Source organism: Petaurus breviceps, unplaced genomic scaffold (genome assembly GCF_028583685.1).
Source record: "Petaurus breviceps papuanus isolate PSGF00001 unplaced genomic scaffold, PetGlider_PUasm1.0 355, whole genome shotgun sequence".
In the NCBI taxonomy this organism is placed as follows: Eukaryota; Metazoa; Chordata; class Mammalia; order Diprotodontia; family Petauridae; genus Petaurus; species Petaurus breviceps.
Genome location: NW_027186289.1, coordinates 3,411,188 through 3,427,593, shown reverse-complemented (window position 1 = coordinate 3,427,593; position 16,406 = coordinate 3,411,188). Strand labels below are relative to the sequence as shown.

At 42.2% G+C, this 16,406-nt stretch overlaps 1 protein-coding gene across 13 annotated transcripts; it reads right to left on the bottom strand.

Moving 5' to 3' along the window:
* Positions 1–25: 25 nt before the first annotated feature.
* LOC138168270 (zinc finger protein 300-like) lies at positions 26–16,361 on the bottom strand. 13 transcript variants are annotated; one of them, XR_011170077.1, is made up of 7 exons: positions 15,034–16,283; positions 13,304–13,387; positions 12,896–13,020; positions 12,412–12,462; positions 5,397–5,523; positions 4,810–4,905; positions 48–199 (listed from the first exon to the last, which is right to left on the bottom strand). XR_011170077.1 is itself a non-coding variant. In XM_069097325.1 (4 exons), the coding sequence occupies exons 1-4, from the start codon at positions 15,238–15,240 to the stop codon at positions 183–185; spliced, it is 447 nt and encodes a 148-aa protein (XP_068953426.1). In that variant the 5' UTR covers positions 15,241–16,361; the 3' UTR covers positions 26–182. The 13 variants fall into 13 exon arrangements, 1 of the variants encoding a protein (XP_068953426.1); XR_011170078.1 differs by having other exon boundaries at positions 49–199; positions 12,896–12,952; positions 15,034–16,281; XR_011170079.1 differs by lacking the exons at positions 48–199; positions 4,810–4,905; positions 5,397–5,523 and adding exons at positions 10,363–10,706; positions 11,684–11,793; positions 12,077–12,267 and having other exon boundaries at positions 15,034–16,287.
* Between the last annotated feature and the right edge of the window lie 45 nt (positions 16,362–16,406).

Here is a 16,406-nt window from a genome sequence, read left to right as displayed (position 1 = left end):
AAAAATCAACCAAAAAAAAAAAAAAAAAAGAAAGAGAGCAGGTGTTTGCTTCAATCTGCATTCAAACTCTGTTCTTTCTGGTTCTTTCTCTGAATATAGACATCCCTCTCCATCATGAGTCTTTTGGAGTTTACTTGTAGCCCTGCATTTCTGAGAAGAGGCCAGTCTATCAAAGTTGGTTGTCATACATATGTTCTACCTGTAATTGTGTACAAATTTTTCCTGGTTCTGCTCTTCTCACCCAGTATCAGTTCATATAAGCCTCTCCAGGTAGATATGAAGTCCATCTGCTCTTTGTTTCTTATGGCGCAGTAGTATTCCATTACATTCATACACCATAACTTGTTTAGCCATTCCCCAATTGATGGGGATCCCCTTAATTTCCAATTCTTTGCCACCACAAAAACAGCTGCGGGGGGGGGGGGGGGGCGCAGTGAGTAGAGAGCCAGCCCTGGAATCAGGAAGACCTGAGTTCGGATCCGGCCTCAGACACTTACACACACACACACACATACACACAAACTAGCCATGTGACCTTGGGCAAGTTACTTAACCCCAATTGCCCTCCAAAAAGCAAAAAAAAAAAAATATCTGCTATAAATATTTTTGTACATATGGGTCTTCCTCCCACTTCTGTGATCTCTTTGGGATACAACCCTAGAAGTGGTATTGCTGGGTCAAAGGATATGAAATTACTTATAGCCCTTTGGGCACAGATCCAGATTGCTCTCCAGAGTGGTTGGATCAGTTCACAACACCACCAGCAATGTATTAGTGTTCCAATTTTTCCACATCCTCTCCAGCATTTATCATTTTCCTGTTTTGTCATCTTAGCCAATCTGACCGGTGAGAAGTGGTACCTCAACGTTGTTTTGATTTGCATTTTTCTAATCAATTTAGAGTATTTTTTCATATTCTTATAGATATCTTTAATTTCTTCCTCTGAGAACTGTCTGCTCATATCCTTTGACCATTTATCAATTGGGGAATGACTTGTATTCTCATACATTTGACTCAATTCTTTGTATATTTTAGAAATGAGGCCTTTATCAGAAACATTGGTTGTAAAAATTCTTTCCCAATTTCCCACTTCCCTCTTAATCTTGGTTACATTGGCTTTGTTCATACAGAAGCTTTTCATTTTCATGTAATCAAAGTTAGCCATTTTGCATTTTATAATATTCTCTAATTCTTGTTTGGTCATGAAATCTTCCCCTCTCCATAAATCTGACAGGTAAACTATTCCTTGCTTTCCCAAATTGCTTACAGTATCATCCTTTATGCCTAGATCATGCACCCATTTAGACTTAATTTTGGTATATCGTGTTAGATAATGGTCTATGCCCAGTTTCTGCCATACTATATTCCAGTTTTCCCAGCAGTTTTTGTGAAATAGTGAGTTCTTTTTATTTTTTTTTTAAAGCAATGGTGGTTAAGTAACTTGCTCAAGGTTACACGGCCAGGTGTTTCTGGGTGGGTGCTAAGTGTCTGAGCCCAGATTTGATCCCCAAGTCATCCTGACACTGGATCCGGTGCTCTTACTTGCTGTGCTACCTGGCTGCCCTGAAATAGTGAGTTCTTATCCCAAAAATTGGGGTATTTAGGTTTATCAAAGAGTAGATTATTATAGTCATTGACTGCTGAGCCTCTTGTACCCAATCTATTCCATTGATCCACTGCTCTATTCCTCAGCCAGTACCAAGTAGTTTTGATGACTGCTGTTTTATAATACAGATTAAAATCTGGTATAGCTAGGCCACCTTCCCTAGCATTTCTTTTTCATTAATACCCTTGATATCCTGGACATTTTGTTCTTCCAAATGAATTTTGTTAATATTTTTTTCTAGTTCTATAAATTTTTTTTGTAAATTGATTGGTATGGCACTACATATGTAATTTAATTTAGGTAAAATTGTCATTTTTATTATATTAGCTTGACCCAGCCATGAGAAATTGATGTTTTTCCAATTAGTTAGATCTGACTTTATTTGTGTGAAAAGTGTTTTGTAGCTGTGTTCATATATGTCCTGGGTTTGTTTTGGCAGGTAGATTCCCAAATATTTTATAATGTCTACAGTAACTTTAAATGGGATTTCTCTTTCTATCTCTTGCTGTTGGATTTCATTAGAAATACACAGGAATGCCAAGGATTTATGTGGGTTCATTTTATATCCTGCAACTTTGCCAAATTTATTTATTATCTCAAGTAGTTTTTTACTTGATTCTTTAGGATTCTCTAAGTATATCATCATATCATCCACAAAGAGTGATAACTTGGTCTCTTCTTTGCCTAATTTTATTCCTTTGGTTTCTTTTTCTTCTTTAATTGCTACTGCTAACATTTCTAGTACCAGATTGAATAAGAGGGATGATAGTGGACACCCTTGTTTCACCCCAATCTTATTGGAAATGCTTCTAGCTTATCCCCATTACATATAATACTTGCTGATGGCTTTAAATAGATGCTACTTATTATTTTAAGGAAGGCTCCATTTATTCCTATACTTTCTAGTGTTTTTAATAGGAATGGATGTTGTACTTTGTCAAAAGTCTTTTCTGCATCTATTGAGATAATCATGTGGTTTCTGCTAGATTTATTGTTAATATGATCAATTATACTAATGGTTTTCCTAATATTAAACCATCCTTGCATTCCTGGAATAAATCCTACCTGATCAAAGTGTATTATTCTTGTGATAAGTTGGTGTAGTCTTTTTCTAATATTTTATTTTAAATTTTTGCATCTATATTCATGAGGGAAATTGGTTTATAATTTTCTTTTTCTGTTTTATCTCTTCCCGATTTAGGTATCAGTACCATGTTTGTGTCATAAAAAGGATTTGGTAGGACTCCTTCTTCACTAATTTTCCCAAATAGTTTGTAGAGTATTGGAATCAATTGTTCTTTAAATGTTTACTAGAATTCGCTAGTAAATCCATCTGGCCCTGGAGATTTTTTCCTAGGGAGTTCACTGATGGCTTGTTCAATTTCTTTTTCTGAGATGGGGTTATTTAAGTAATTTATTTCCTCTTCAGTTAATCTGCGCAGCTTATATTTTTGTAAATATTCATCCATTTCACTAAGATTATCAAATTTATGTGCATATAATTTGGCAAAATAATTCCTAATTATTGTTTTAATTTCCTCTTCATTGGAGGTATTCACCCTTTTCATTTTTGATACTCATAATTTGGTTTTCTTCTTTTTTTTTATCATATTCGCTAAGGGTCAATTTTATTGTGTTTTTTTTTTTCATAAAACCAGCTCTTAGTTTTATTTATTAATTCAATAGTTTTCTTAATTTCAATTTTATTAATCTCTCCTTTGGCTTTCATTATTTCTAATTTAGCATTTCATTGTGGATTTTCAATTTGTTCTTTTTCTAGCTTTTTCCACTGCATGCCCAATTCACTGACTTCCTTTTTCTCTAATTTATTCATGTATTCACTCAGGATATAAAACTTCCCCTAAGAACTGCCTTTGCTGCATCCCACCAGTTTTGGTATGTTTTTTCATTATTGTCATTCTCTTGAATGAAGTTACTGATTATTTCTATGATTTCTTGTTTGACCCACTCATTCTTTAGGATTAAATTGTTTAGTTTCCTATTAGTTTTTAGTCTGTCTTTCCATGGCCCTTTATTGCATATGATTTTTATTGCATCATGATCTGAGAATGATGCATTAGATATTTCTGCCTTTCTGCCCTGAATTGTGAGGTTTTTATATCCTAGTACATGGTCGATTTTTGTGGTTGCTTATATTTTGTAAGATATCTTGGGGTTTGGGAGTCAGATAATTTTTTTGAATTTCTTTTTTCAAAAAGCCGGGACAATTTATTGTGTCCTCCACTGTTTTCATTTATGATTTCTTGAAACACAGCACTGAAAAAAACTCAGGCTTTTACAAAGCCTATTGTGATTCAAGTGGAGCTACTGAACTACACCTTTAAACCTAAACCACTCTGGCTTTCACTGAATGGCCAATAATAGAGCCCAGTCCAAGTTTCTGTTACCCAGGGTTTAGAGTGCGTTTAAGCAGCAACTGTCATCTTTTCTGGCCAGAAACTCTAAGGGTCTTCCCCTACCAGACTGATACTTTTGTGATAGTAAACTAGCCCATTTTTTTGTCAGTTCTTACCTAGCCCTTAGTCATTGAATAAGCATTACATCAGACAAACTGAGACCTGGGAAAGACCTTAATCTAAAAAGGCCAAGGTCACGCACTGTATCCTGCACCATAACCAGTCATCTTGACTCCTGTCTTGCCACTGGAGTCCCAATGACTCTAGAGGAGAAAGTGAGGCTGATGATTGTGCAGCTCTGCCTCACTTAAATCCAATTCACTTCCAAGTCGAGATATTACAGTCATGATGTTACTGAGCTTCTTTGAGAACAAGAGTAAACAACAGCAGCATTCAAGAAGGCATTTGCAGCCAAATGAAATTATTGGGATGTGAACAAGTCTCACTTTTAAATTTCTCAGGCTCAGAAAACCTTCATTGCAATTGTTGGACTTAATTTAGTTGGAAGGGTTAGAAGACAGCTATCATTCCTTCCCATAAGTCTTCTCTTGTGCACACTAAAGAGCCCTTCCTTCAGCTTATCATACAGGAGGATACTGAAGCCTGAATAGGTACGTGGCCAAATGTTATAAAGTACAAAACAAGAAATGCACATTTGTTTCATCCCTTTCCCATGGGCTGAGGCCCTTTGTCTAGAACTTCCTGGATAACAATTCAAAGGTGTTGCCACTTGCTGTTACTGCTTATCATGACTCCCATCTGCCTGTTCCCCTGTCCCACACTCACCTGGGTCAAGCTCTCTTGGAATCTCTCCCCTGGGAATCCATGGAGCTTCTCCTTTCTCCAACTGGGAGATCACATCTGGTTTCAAAACTGGAAGTCCTGATTATGGGGAGAGAAATGAAGATATTCTGGGGATGGAAAACCACTTCAGAATCCCATCTTGGTCCCACTCCCTCTCAAGGGAAAAGAGGTCATGCTGAGAGGGCCAAGAGGACAAGGCTCATCCCTTCTATGGGGATGGAGCCAATATCTAAGAGGGACTCAGACACTGGCCCCCCTCACTGCCAAGAGGAAAGGAACTCCTCACATCTTCAGGACATAAGAACCTTTGACCTGGGGAAACAAAGAGCTGGGAAACCAGACCTTCAAGACCAGGAAAATAAAGCCAGAGGATGTCTGTGAAAGGCCAAGATCTTTCACCAGGGAACAGAGAACAAAAACACTGCTTCCAGAATTTTCCCCCAGTTGATACTATACAAATATCTCAAACTCAGGAGACTTTTTCTGTCATTTTTGTCTCAGCTTATACCTAGTGGGAAGTAGGGACACACCAATGACCAGAGGCTAGGTCAAGGGAGGGGTGTCCTTACCCAGGGAGACAAGGTTCTCAAAGTTCTCCAGCATCACCTCCCTGTACAGGGCCCTCTGAGCAGGGTCCAGCCTTCTCCACTCCCCCTGGGTGAAGTGCACAGCCACATCTTGGAATGTTACCAGTTCCTGAAACATGAAACACACCTCATCTTACCCAAGGACCTTCTCATAGTTCTTAGGGGGAGAAATGGAGCTGACAGGAAATTTGGAGGGAGCTTCTTACAGAAGTGAGTTTTAAGCATTTCTTGGCAGGTATTTAATATTAAGTCCCTACAAATACCACATATCTCATTTTGTACTAGATTCAAAGGAATGGAAATGGTTCTTTATTGTTCAATTTAATCTAGAAAAATCATCTCCCAAAGTGGTGTCCTAGCAAATCATGCCCTTTACTCTCAAAGAACCAAATCAATCAGTCAAAACCAATGACTGCTTTCTTCTAGTTAGGTACACAATGCTAACATCAGCAATCATATTAGATGTATTAATTTCTCATTAGCTACATTGAAGCAATCATTCTTCCTTACTAATCACCCTGTTCTGGGAAGAAGCGGTGTACTATAATATGCCTCCTCTTCTCCATTCAACAAGATGACCCAGTTCTGACTCATGGAACACTGTTCCCTTTGTACTATGTGGGACTAGAATGAAATTCTCCCCCTCTTTACTTGAACAAATATTTACTAAAATCTATGTGTGCATACACTGTTTTAGGAGATGAATGAAAAACAACATTAAAGAAAACATGGGTGTAGGGGCATGTCAAACACAGAAACAACTGTAATACACAATTAGCAGTCTAACAAAAGTGAAGTTTGTGCTTAAAGTTTTTTTTTTTTTGTTTTTCAGTCATTTTAGTCACTTCTGACTCTCCGTGACCCCATTTGGGGTTTTGTTGGTAAAGATCCTGTTGTAGTTTGCCATTTCCTTCTTCAGCTCATTTTGTAGATGAAGAAACTAAGGCAGACAGGGTTAAGTGACTTGCCCAGGGTCACACAGCTATTAAGTGTCTGAAGTCAGATTTGAATTCAGGTCTTCCTGACTCCAGGACCAGTGTTGTGTTCACTGCACCACCTAGCTGCTCCACATAATGACTACAATGATGTAACTGGAAAGAACAAAAAACCAGCCTAACTGCTGCATAATCATAATGAACACATCGACTGTTCGTTGACCCTTTCTGAAGCCACTGGCTCTCAGGCAGATGACCATCTTCCAGGTGGAGGATCAGCCTATTAAAGAGGACTTTGGCAAGAATCTTGCCAGCAATGACTAAGAGAGGGACCCCCTGTGATGGTCACAGGACAATCTAATTCCTTTACCTGGAAATGGACAATGGAAGCATCCTCTTGCCATATAACCTAGAAAATTTCAATCAGCTTTTGTATGAGCAAAGGACCCCCTGCCATGTAATCTCAGCTGGAATAGAATCAGCACCAGGCACTTTGCCACATGAGAGGGCATTTCAATGTCATTCAAAACCTCTTTTTCAGTTGGAAACTTGGCTAGAGAGGGACTGGCTTCCACCTGAGTGGAAGTCACTGGCTTCAGCATTGATCAGTGATGGTCTGTTAAGCACACTTTGTAAATGTTTAGCCCATCTCTCCAAGATCATGTCTTTATCACTAATCAGTGTGGCTCCCGAGCAGCTGAGATGCAGTATATGTCTCTGTCCATAAACAGCCTTTAGGGAATCATAAAGGCACTTTGATTGCTACTGTCAGTGTATAACTGAGCTTTATCTGTCTTCTTACGGGCCAAGAATCCTGCATTTCTCTAAACTTTGCTTGCATTTTGCTTCTGATGAAGTGAAATGCTGCCTTCTTGGAGATGGATGAACTCTCCTGCTGGTAGTAAACCTGGTGGAGTTCTCGTTATTCATTGAGCAGCTTCTGAATTTCACCATCATTTTCATAAACACCGATCTTGATGCTCATGAGTGTTCTGACCCAGATGAGTGAGTGCAGTGTGTGCACCAGTCTCTGAAAGCTGCCCACTTCTCTTCTGCTCTGCCTTTGTGCTGGCTCAGCTTTCCCTCCAAATTAGCAACAAACTGCTCGTGCTTGAAGCACTCTTCTGTTAGTCATTTTGCCTTTTGGGCTGTCACTTTTATTGAGTGTGAGTATGTCGTTTGGAGAGGCTGAGTTTATAATCGGTCCAGCACTCTGTGCCACGCATTGCCTTTGTCCCTTTTACATCCTGTCTCTTCTCTTTAAAATGATATAGACTGTTCAATGCTGATGTTTGCTCTGGGAGTGTACCCATGAGGTTTTATTGCATATAGGTACCTGTGAAAAATGTGGGACTCTGCTATATTATTGGCTCTTCCAAAATAAAGGCTATGTCTTTTACCTGGAATCAAAGTTAAAGAAACTCTATTCTGTTATATTTATGTCAGGTCAATCTGTGCCCTTTAAGGGAAAATCTTAATATCATTATAACCATTTCCCTTTCTAGCAAATGTATTTAACAAGGGCAGGTGAATTGTAAAAGTGTGTGTGTGTGTGTGTGTGTGTGTGTGTGTGTACACACCCCCACACATACATACATATATAATAAATCCTGTTGTTGCAATACTCAACATCTCTGAGTTCCTGTAATAGGAAGCAAGTACGAAAGACCTGTTTTTACTTTTAGCATTCTGAATTTGTCACAAATAGTCAGATATTCATATATAAGATTAGGTCCTTAAAGTATCTCATTCTTTGTGGATAATTTGAGGATAATGTTGTTGTCCAGTCATTTTTTGGTCATGTCCAACTCTTCATGACCCCATTTGAGGTTTTCTTGGCAAAGATACTGAAGTGGTTTGCCATTTCCTTCTCCAGCTCTTTTTACAGATGAGGAAACTGAGGCAAATAGGGTTAAGTGACTTGCCCAGGGTCACACAGCTAGTGTCTAAGGCCAGATTTTAACTCAGGGCTTCATGATTGCACTCTTTAGAGTCTATCCACTACACTACCCACCTGCCCCAATATACATCCTCAATGTGAGGATAGAACAATTAGGACTAAAATGTGTTATGATGAAGATGTAAAAGTTTTACATTTTATTGGGCAGTAAACTTCACTCTGAGAAAAGCAACAAAACTTTTCTCTAAGAACTAAGATTTTATATTTTTATATATGCTCACACACACACGTGTTTGTGTATAACTGGCTTTCAAATGTTTCTGCCCAAAACAATGAGAAGATGACAAGTATAAGATTAGCTCCATAACTGAACTGGTTTGCACGAGTCAAACTTAAGAGGAACATCCTTCGAGAAGTGCCTTGGAAATGAGGCCTATTCCAGAATTTCCAAGGGAAAATGTTTCCAAGTAACAGACAGCTCCATGCTACAGTTAAAACTCAAGATTAAATGTAGTTTAATCTGTAACCTGATATAGTTTACCTGCAGTCTGTTTAAGGTTCATTTCCTTAAGAGATGAATGAGGTTATGATTTTAAGTTTGTTCAACTTTTATGACATTGAAGGAAGCATGAGATTGTGAATCTCTTTTTTAAATTTTCACGATATTTGTGGCTTTATGTATCCTTTCACTGTCTGGGAAACCTCCTATGTAGTGCACTTGTCTTCTGGTCCAAGTCTCAGTGCCTTGACCCACTGTGATCCCTCTGACTAGGAGCTGCCACCATCTGGTCTCTGTCACTCCCTAAGGGGATTCTATCCATCTCTTGGGGAGATGAACAGTGACAGGACCCTTAAGTCTTAGCCCAGTTCTCTGCATCTATGATGGTGCTTTTGCTATCTTAGCAAAGTTGGGATTTAACCCCAACAGGGGAAACTGATGGAAAACTGGATGACACAGTTGGAACCTAGCTCTTATACAGACCCACTGCTCAGAGATCAGATTTAAGGCTTAACTCAGGAGCAAGGTTATGCTGACCAGAAACCCAGTCAGATCTAAACTAATTAATGGGAGGGGTTTTCTCCCATTATGCACCTTATGTATCTTATCTGGAAAATGCTTCTGTTCTCGTCAATCACCTACTGTGTTTCCTTATTCTTTTGTCTGAACCCTATAAATGTGTAACTTATAGGCAGTGGTGTGAGTGGGTGACCCCATTTTCATCTCTCCCCTCTGCTGGATGACTTTCTAAATTATTCTAGTTCTAGGTTTTGTTCTCTGCCACATCACAGCTCTTCTAGGCAAATGGACTGTGGCATTCATTTCTAAGGGAAATGATTATTTCTCATATTAACAGCCAATTATTAAAAGTGGGGGAATCCTAGCTTTTTTCCTCTTGTCCTGTTTTCTTGTCCAATCTCTCAAGGACAGAGTTGCCAGAAGATAGGATAGGATTCTTTTCATTCTGGGGAATGCTACTCCACCCAACTGGCCCAGGTTTGGGGGAGGAATATAGACTGTCTAGACTGCCCAAGGCTGGGGGTGGCTGGATTATAGGGATGGTCTCTCTGGTCAAGAGTGAGACGGTGTCCCTGTCAGCTCCTCACTGAGTGAGCTCACTTTGTAAAATTACCAGAGCTGACTGCCACCCTTGGAAACACTCCTCTTCCAAAAGGCATATGGACCATGATCCCACCACCATGACTGTCTTTGGCACTCAAGAAGGTCATGTGGGCATCATTAATGAAATGATTAAATTGCCCAGAAATTATATCGCTCAAACTTTTTAAATGCCACATTTTTGCATATAAAATAACTGTCAGACTCCAAAAGACTCATAATGGAAGGGGCTGTCCACATCCAGAGGAAGAATTCCAGAGTCTGAATGAAGATAGAAGCAAACTCCTTGCTCTCTCTTTTGTATTTTGTTTTGTTCCTTCTTTCTCGGTTCGCTCCATTGGTTATAATCCTTCTTTACAACTTGACTAATGTGTAATCTGAAGGCATCTGTGGAGCCTACATCAGATTGCCTGCTGCCATGGGGGAAAAGGGGAGAGGAGAATGAGGGGGAGAAAATTTGGAGCTCAAGGGATTGTAGAACTGAATGTTGTAAACTAAAAGTAAATTAACAAATAAATTTATTTTTAAAAAATTGTCAGGATTGTATTTCCCTCCATTTCTTTCTTTAGTACTGATTTTTCTTTTTAGTTTCCTTCTTTTAGGTCAACACTTTGTCCCTACAATTAATTTTGCATAAATGACAGTGAAAATATTAAGAATAACAACAAAGCCAAACTGGAATGCTGTGAAATGGAACCAAGGGTGGCCCCAGGGAAGAGACATAGACCCTTTCTGGTGGAGGCTGGGGGTGGTAGGTAGGAGAAACTTCACAGAGCACTGGTCAGTTCTGCTGGACTGGTTTTTCTTCTGTCTCATTCTTTGTTATAAGAGATGGCAATCTGCATGAGAATAGGAGGGAAATGAAGGTGATGAAAGAAAAAAAAAGAAAGATACCCATAAAACAGAGAAATATGGAACTTTCAGACCCAAAGAAGGCATAGTTCCTTTATCCTCTGCCTGGTCAGGTTCCATCTAAAGTCTTGGGTTCAGTTCTGGGCACCACAAATTTGAAGGATTGCTGGACAGCTCTCTCAGGTGGGTAAAGAGAATGAAGAAGGGCCTTGGGCCCATTCCACAAGAGAACAAACTAAAGATGGGGATGTGGAGCCTTGGGAATAGAAGACAAGGGAGTGGGGGAGGGTGTGACAGGTGTCCTCAGGGATATGGGAGGGCCATCATGAGGAAGAGGGGCAAACTTTGTTCTCTTGTCATTGAAGGCAAAAAATGAAGAAGGTGTATGGTAATTGCAATGAGGCCAGTTTCATCTTGATGTTGGGCAAATCTCTGAATAATTACAGTTATGTGGAATGTGAAAACTTCTCAGAATGGGTCTTGGAATTTGGTGTCAGGTTTGAGTGCCGGCTTTCCCCTTCCCCCTTCATTGCTTGTCAGCAGCAAGCCCTTTTAGGAGTCTTTCAACCCCCACGTCGCTTCAGTTCTTTGTCTTCTTTCCCACCTCTGTGGGCCCCTCCTCCCAGCCACTGGGAGGCAGAGACAACCCGAGCTTACCCCCCCAACCAATGGAAGTGAGGGACAATGGGGGAAATAGGACCCTGCTATATTAGGGTTTAAAAACTGTTCACCCCATATTGCGCACCTCCTTTCCCTGATCCGCCATGGAGAGGACTGCCCTCTTCCCCCGGGGAAGAGAATAAAAATTTCCTGTTTTTATCCTGAGAAACCTCTGTGTGCTTGATTAAATTTTGAATGGGGTTTTTCATTCCACACATAGTTATACCAAAGTGGAGAGGGCTCCAAGGAGACACAGGAAGTCTCTTCTTATGAAGTCTGATTCAAGCAGAGACTCAAGTCTCACCTGTCAGCAGTTAGACTTGGAGGTGCAAAGACCCAAGTTCAAATCCAACCTTATTAGCTGTGTGACCCAGGGCAAGGCATTATTTAGTCTGTTGGTCTCAGTTTCTTCAACTATAAAACAGGGATAAAATAGCACTTACTTCTCAGGCTGTTGTGAGGATCATGTTTGTAAAATGCACAGTGCCTGGAACATGGGGGAAGTACATTGTGTGTCCCCCCTCCCCAATCATTATTCTTTGTCAGGGATGAGAAGGACTAGAGGGTCATGCAGTTTCTCTGAAACTAAAACGCTGTGGACTCTGGAGGAGAGAGTGAGGCAGACAACCTCATGCAACTCTGCCTCACTTAAATCCTATTTATGCAGGAACAAAAGACATCACCCATGCCATTGTACCATGATACTATCTCGAAGTCCTGTGGTGACAGGCAGCTGATGAAGCAGCAGGTGGGGATACACCAGGAGCTGTGGTCACAGCTCTGCACTGGCGGCCCAGGCCATAGGGTTGTTGGTCACTGGGAGCAGCAGCGGCATCCGGCAGCCCGTGGGGGTCTGAGCAGCTTTTTAAGGACCGCACTGCTCACCTCCTGATGGGAGGAAAGGGCTAGAAAAGGCGCCCTAAAAACTGCCTGCTCCCCCAACCCTGGCCTGATGACTGTGGCAGGCAGGGATCCCACCATGCAGTCAAAACAAAAAAGCGTATGAAAGCTTCTGCGGATGATTCCACTCACCATTGGTACACGGAATGTGCGCACTTACGAACAACACAAAATCCAGCAGACCTGAAAGACAAACAGCTCTTGTGAGAGAACTCAGCAGGTGCTGCCTCCAAACAGCAGCCCTGAGTGAGAGAAGGCTGGCCAGCTGGATACAGCACTTCTGGAGTGGTCGCAGTGAAAAGGAGTGCCATGAAGCTGGGATAGGTTTTATACTCAAAACTAATCTAGTCAGCAAGCTTGTGTGCCTGCCCAAAGCAGTGAAGGATGGGCTCTTGTCTATGCGACTGCTACTTACTGGAAAACAGCACGCCACCATCATCAGTGCCTATGCTCATGATAAACACTGATTTTAGGAAGACCTGGAGACCCTCATCATCAATGGGCCAAAGTGTTACTTCTGGGAGACTTTAATGCTAGAGTGGGCTCAGACTACCAGACTTGTCGGGGAGTCTAGGGAGGAATGGAGTTGGAGACGGAAATAACAGTGGTCACTTACTACAGAAGACTTGTGCATCGCATGACCTTCTCATCACCTACACTGTCTTCTGTTGACCTATAGATGCAATAAAACTCCATGGGTGCACCCTTGCAGCAAACACTGGCATTTAACAGACTGTGATTCTAAGAAGAGAAGACAGGATGTGAGGACGACGAAGGCAACGTGTGGTGGTAAATTCTTCCATTGTGGAGGGAGGGTGGGGGCACAGACTGTGCACTCCTGCAGCCTCTGAGGCTGAGATGCAGCAGAGCAAGGATCCATTGTCTGCTGCTTGGGCTCTTTCGCCTAATACTCGACACCAAGAAAACACACGTTCTCCACCCACCAGCACCACACCACCTGTATGTGGAACCATTGGTTACAGCACATGGAGAAGTTCTGAAGGCTGCCAGTAGGTTCACTCACCTTGGCAGGATACTCTCCAGGGATGTCCACATGGATAACGAGGTTGACGCACACACCGCCAGAGCTAGCTCAGTGTTTGGGAAGCTACAAAGGGAAGTGATAGAAGAGGTATTAGACTGACTGCCAAACTGAAGGTCTACACAGCCTGTGAAACCTGGACAGGTACCTGGGGTCCTAGGGGGCTACCATTATTATTCCTACTGTAGCGGGGGGGGAAACTGAGGCAAACAGGTTCTGTGACTTGCCCAGGTCACACAGTTAGTAAGTGTCTCAGGCCAGATGTGAATTCAGGGCTTCCTGAGTCCAGGCCCTGCACTCTATGCCCGGTGGCACCCCATAGCAGACTCTATGGCACAGCAACATAGGTGACATGGGGTGGTAGAGGAGAATGGATTGAAACCCTAAAGGAGGAAGCTTGTAGATTAATGGCAACAAACGGGCAGTGACAGGGAGCTCTCCCTGTTGGTCCTGTGTCCAGGAGCCCTGCAGAGGACAGCCAGTACATGGGGTCTGGTTTCTAGGAGAGACTAAAATTGGGATGAGGGGAGGAGGAAGACTGCCAAAAAGCACAGGCTCCCAAGGGAGGGCAGACGGTAGGAACTGTAAAGGGTCAGGAGAGAGATGACCACAGCGGGAGAAGGGGTGATGGCACAGAGAGGTGGGGTCTTCATCTCAGAAGATGGTGACTGAACCACAGGGATACAGAAAACAAGAGTCTGCCAGCCCCAGGTCATGGACAGCCCCACTGATTTAGGTGCCCACCCTTGAGGCTCCTGGCATGACCAGGTATGGTTCTGGTCCTGGGATGTGGGGGTCTGTGGCTGTACCTAGAAGTCAGCAAGGACCCTGGCTATGGGAAAGTCTCCGCCCCTTCCTGGTGATCCCTGCTCCAGGTTCCAGAAGTCCTAAGGCCTTATGCCAAGATGGTGCATTTGAAGTATGCCCCACTAGCGGGGCAAGCACTTCGTGCCCTCGCGTAAAGGCCATGAATGTTGCTGGCTGCCTGAAGAGGATCAGTAAATCTACTGGATGGGAGTTTCCATGGGGCCCTACCTCTGGGGCCTCAGTGATTCTCCCTGAACATTAAAGAGCTGGCTTTCCACCAGATACCTGGTGCTACCATCTTTAAAACCTCAATACCCAGACGGCTAGGTGGCACAGTGAATAGAGCACCGGCCCTGGAGTCAGGAGGACCTGAGTTCAAATCAAGCCTCAGACACTTAACACAAAAACCAGCTGTGTGACCTTGGGCAAGTCACTTAATCCCAGTTGCCCCCCAAAAAGCAAAAAAAAAACCCAAAACAACAACAAAAAACCTCAATAACTGAGTTCATTGCTTAGCTTGTTTTTTTTTTTTTTTTTGAGGAGGGAAGGCTGGGCAGTTGGGGTTAGGGGCTTGTCCAAGGTCACGGGGCTAGTAAGTATTAAGTGTCTGAGGTAGGATTTGGACTCAGGTCCTTCTGACTCCAGGGTCAGTGCTTTGTTCACTGTGCCACCTAGAAACCCCCACAGCTTAGCTTTGGATATGTCAGTTTATGTTAGGGAAGGATTTTGGCTAAAACGGTCCATGAAGTCAGCAGTATCCTTCAGAACAGCCAGATCCTTCTGGGGTAGAGTAATGGAGCCTCGGTGCTGGCTGGAGGCCTGGGAGAGCAGACAAGACCAAGGTCCAAGGAAATGTGCGCTGAGAAGGTAGACCAGAGAGAAAGAGAGAGGAAGCTGGAACTCACCTGGGGCCTGACTCTCAGCAGCTCAGTCCTTGTTTCCTCATCCTCTCCCTCCTCCATGCTCCAGTTTGGGGGAAAGTCAGTGTCTAGAGAATCAGGCAGGGCTGCAGGGGGACAAAGGATTGTTTGGAGCCCCCCAGGCCCCAGGGTGGAAGGCCCTGCCCAGCACTGTGGTATAACCCAAAGATCAGGAGGTCCCAAGCTGCTCATCAAGACTTGGAGGGAAAAGCCAAGGACACAGGGTTATGAACTGCTGACATGCCTAGTCTGTGCCTGGGCAGCAGCAGATTCCTCTCTGGTCTCCCTTGGTCCAGTCTCTCTTCTCTCATCCCATACTCCACACAATCACCCTCTTCATAGTCCTAAAACACAGGTCTGACTACAACACTACTCAGACATCTTCACTGACTCCCTATTGCTTCTATCAAAAAAACATAAAAATCCTTGGGCATTTAAAGACCTCCAGAAAGACAATTTAGAATTATGCAAATAACATGGCTAATGTGGAAATAAGTTTTGCACAACTGCACATGTCTAATCCATAGCCAATTGCTTGCCTTTTCAAGAAGAGAATATGGGACTCAATATTAAAAATAAAATTTAAAATTTTGGTTTAAGAAAAAATAAAAAAAAATTAAATGTAGAATTATGCAAAGTGACTAAAATGTTCCTATACTTTGATCCAGAGATAAATCACTAGGTCTCATGAGAGGCTATAAATCACCCTATGAGGTTAATGACAAAAAGAAAGGCCCCTATGCACCCAAACATTTATGCTATTTTTTTACATGTGGTAGTAAAGAACTGGAAACAATGTGGGAGACCATGGATCAGAGAAAAGCTCAACAACTTATAGTACACCAGTGAAATGGAATATTACTGTGCTTTGAGAAACAATGACCATGAGGAATACAAAGAAGCACTGGAAGACTTATGTGAACTGATGTAGCAGGAAGTCAGCAGAGCCAGGAAGGTAAGACTTGACTACAACATCAGTGCAGAGAAGGGTGGCCATGGAACAATACAGATGGAAAGTTCGCTCAAAATTGCCAAGGCCAAGGTTGGGCCCAAAGAGGAGCTCTGCCGAATGGGAGAGTAGGATTGTGGAATACTTCACATAACTCCAGACTTTCTGGATCTCACTTGGTTTTGTGGACTTGTGTTTTCTTCCCCTTTTTAAAAGTTCACAAATATGAGAGATGGGACAAAGGGAGAGAGAGAAAACATACACTGGAAATTGTAGGTGATGTAAAAAAAAATCAATAAAACCGTATTCCAAAAAGAGAAATAAAGACATCTGAACAGGGCTATATCACCTGCTTTTACAGATAGTTCCTATTACTGCCCTTCGTGAACCCTATCTCCTAGTCAAAGGA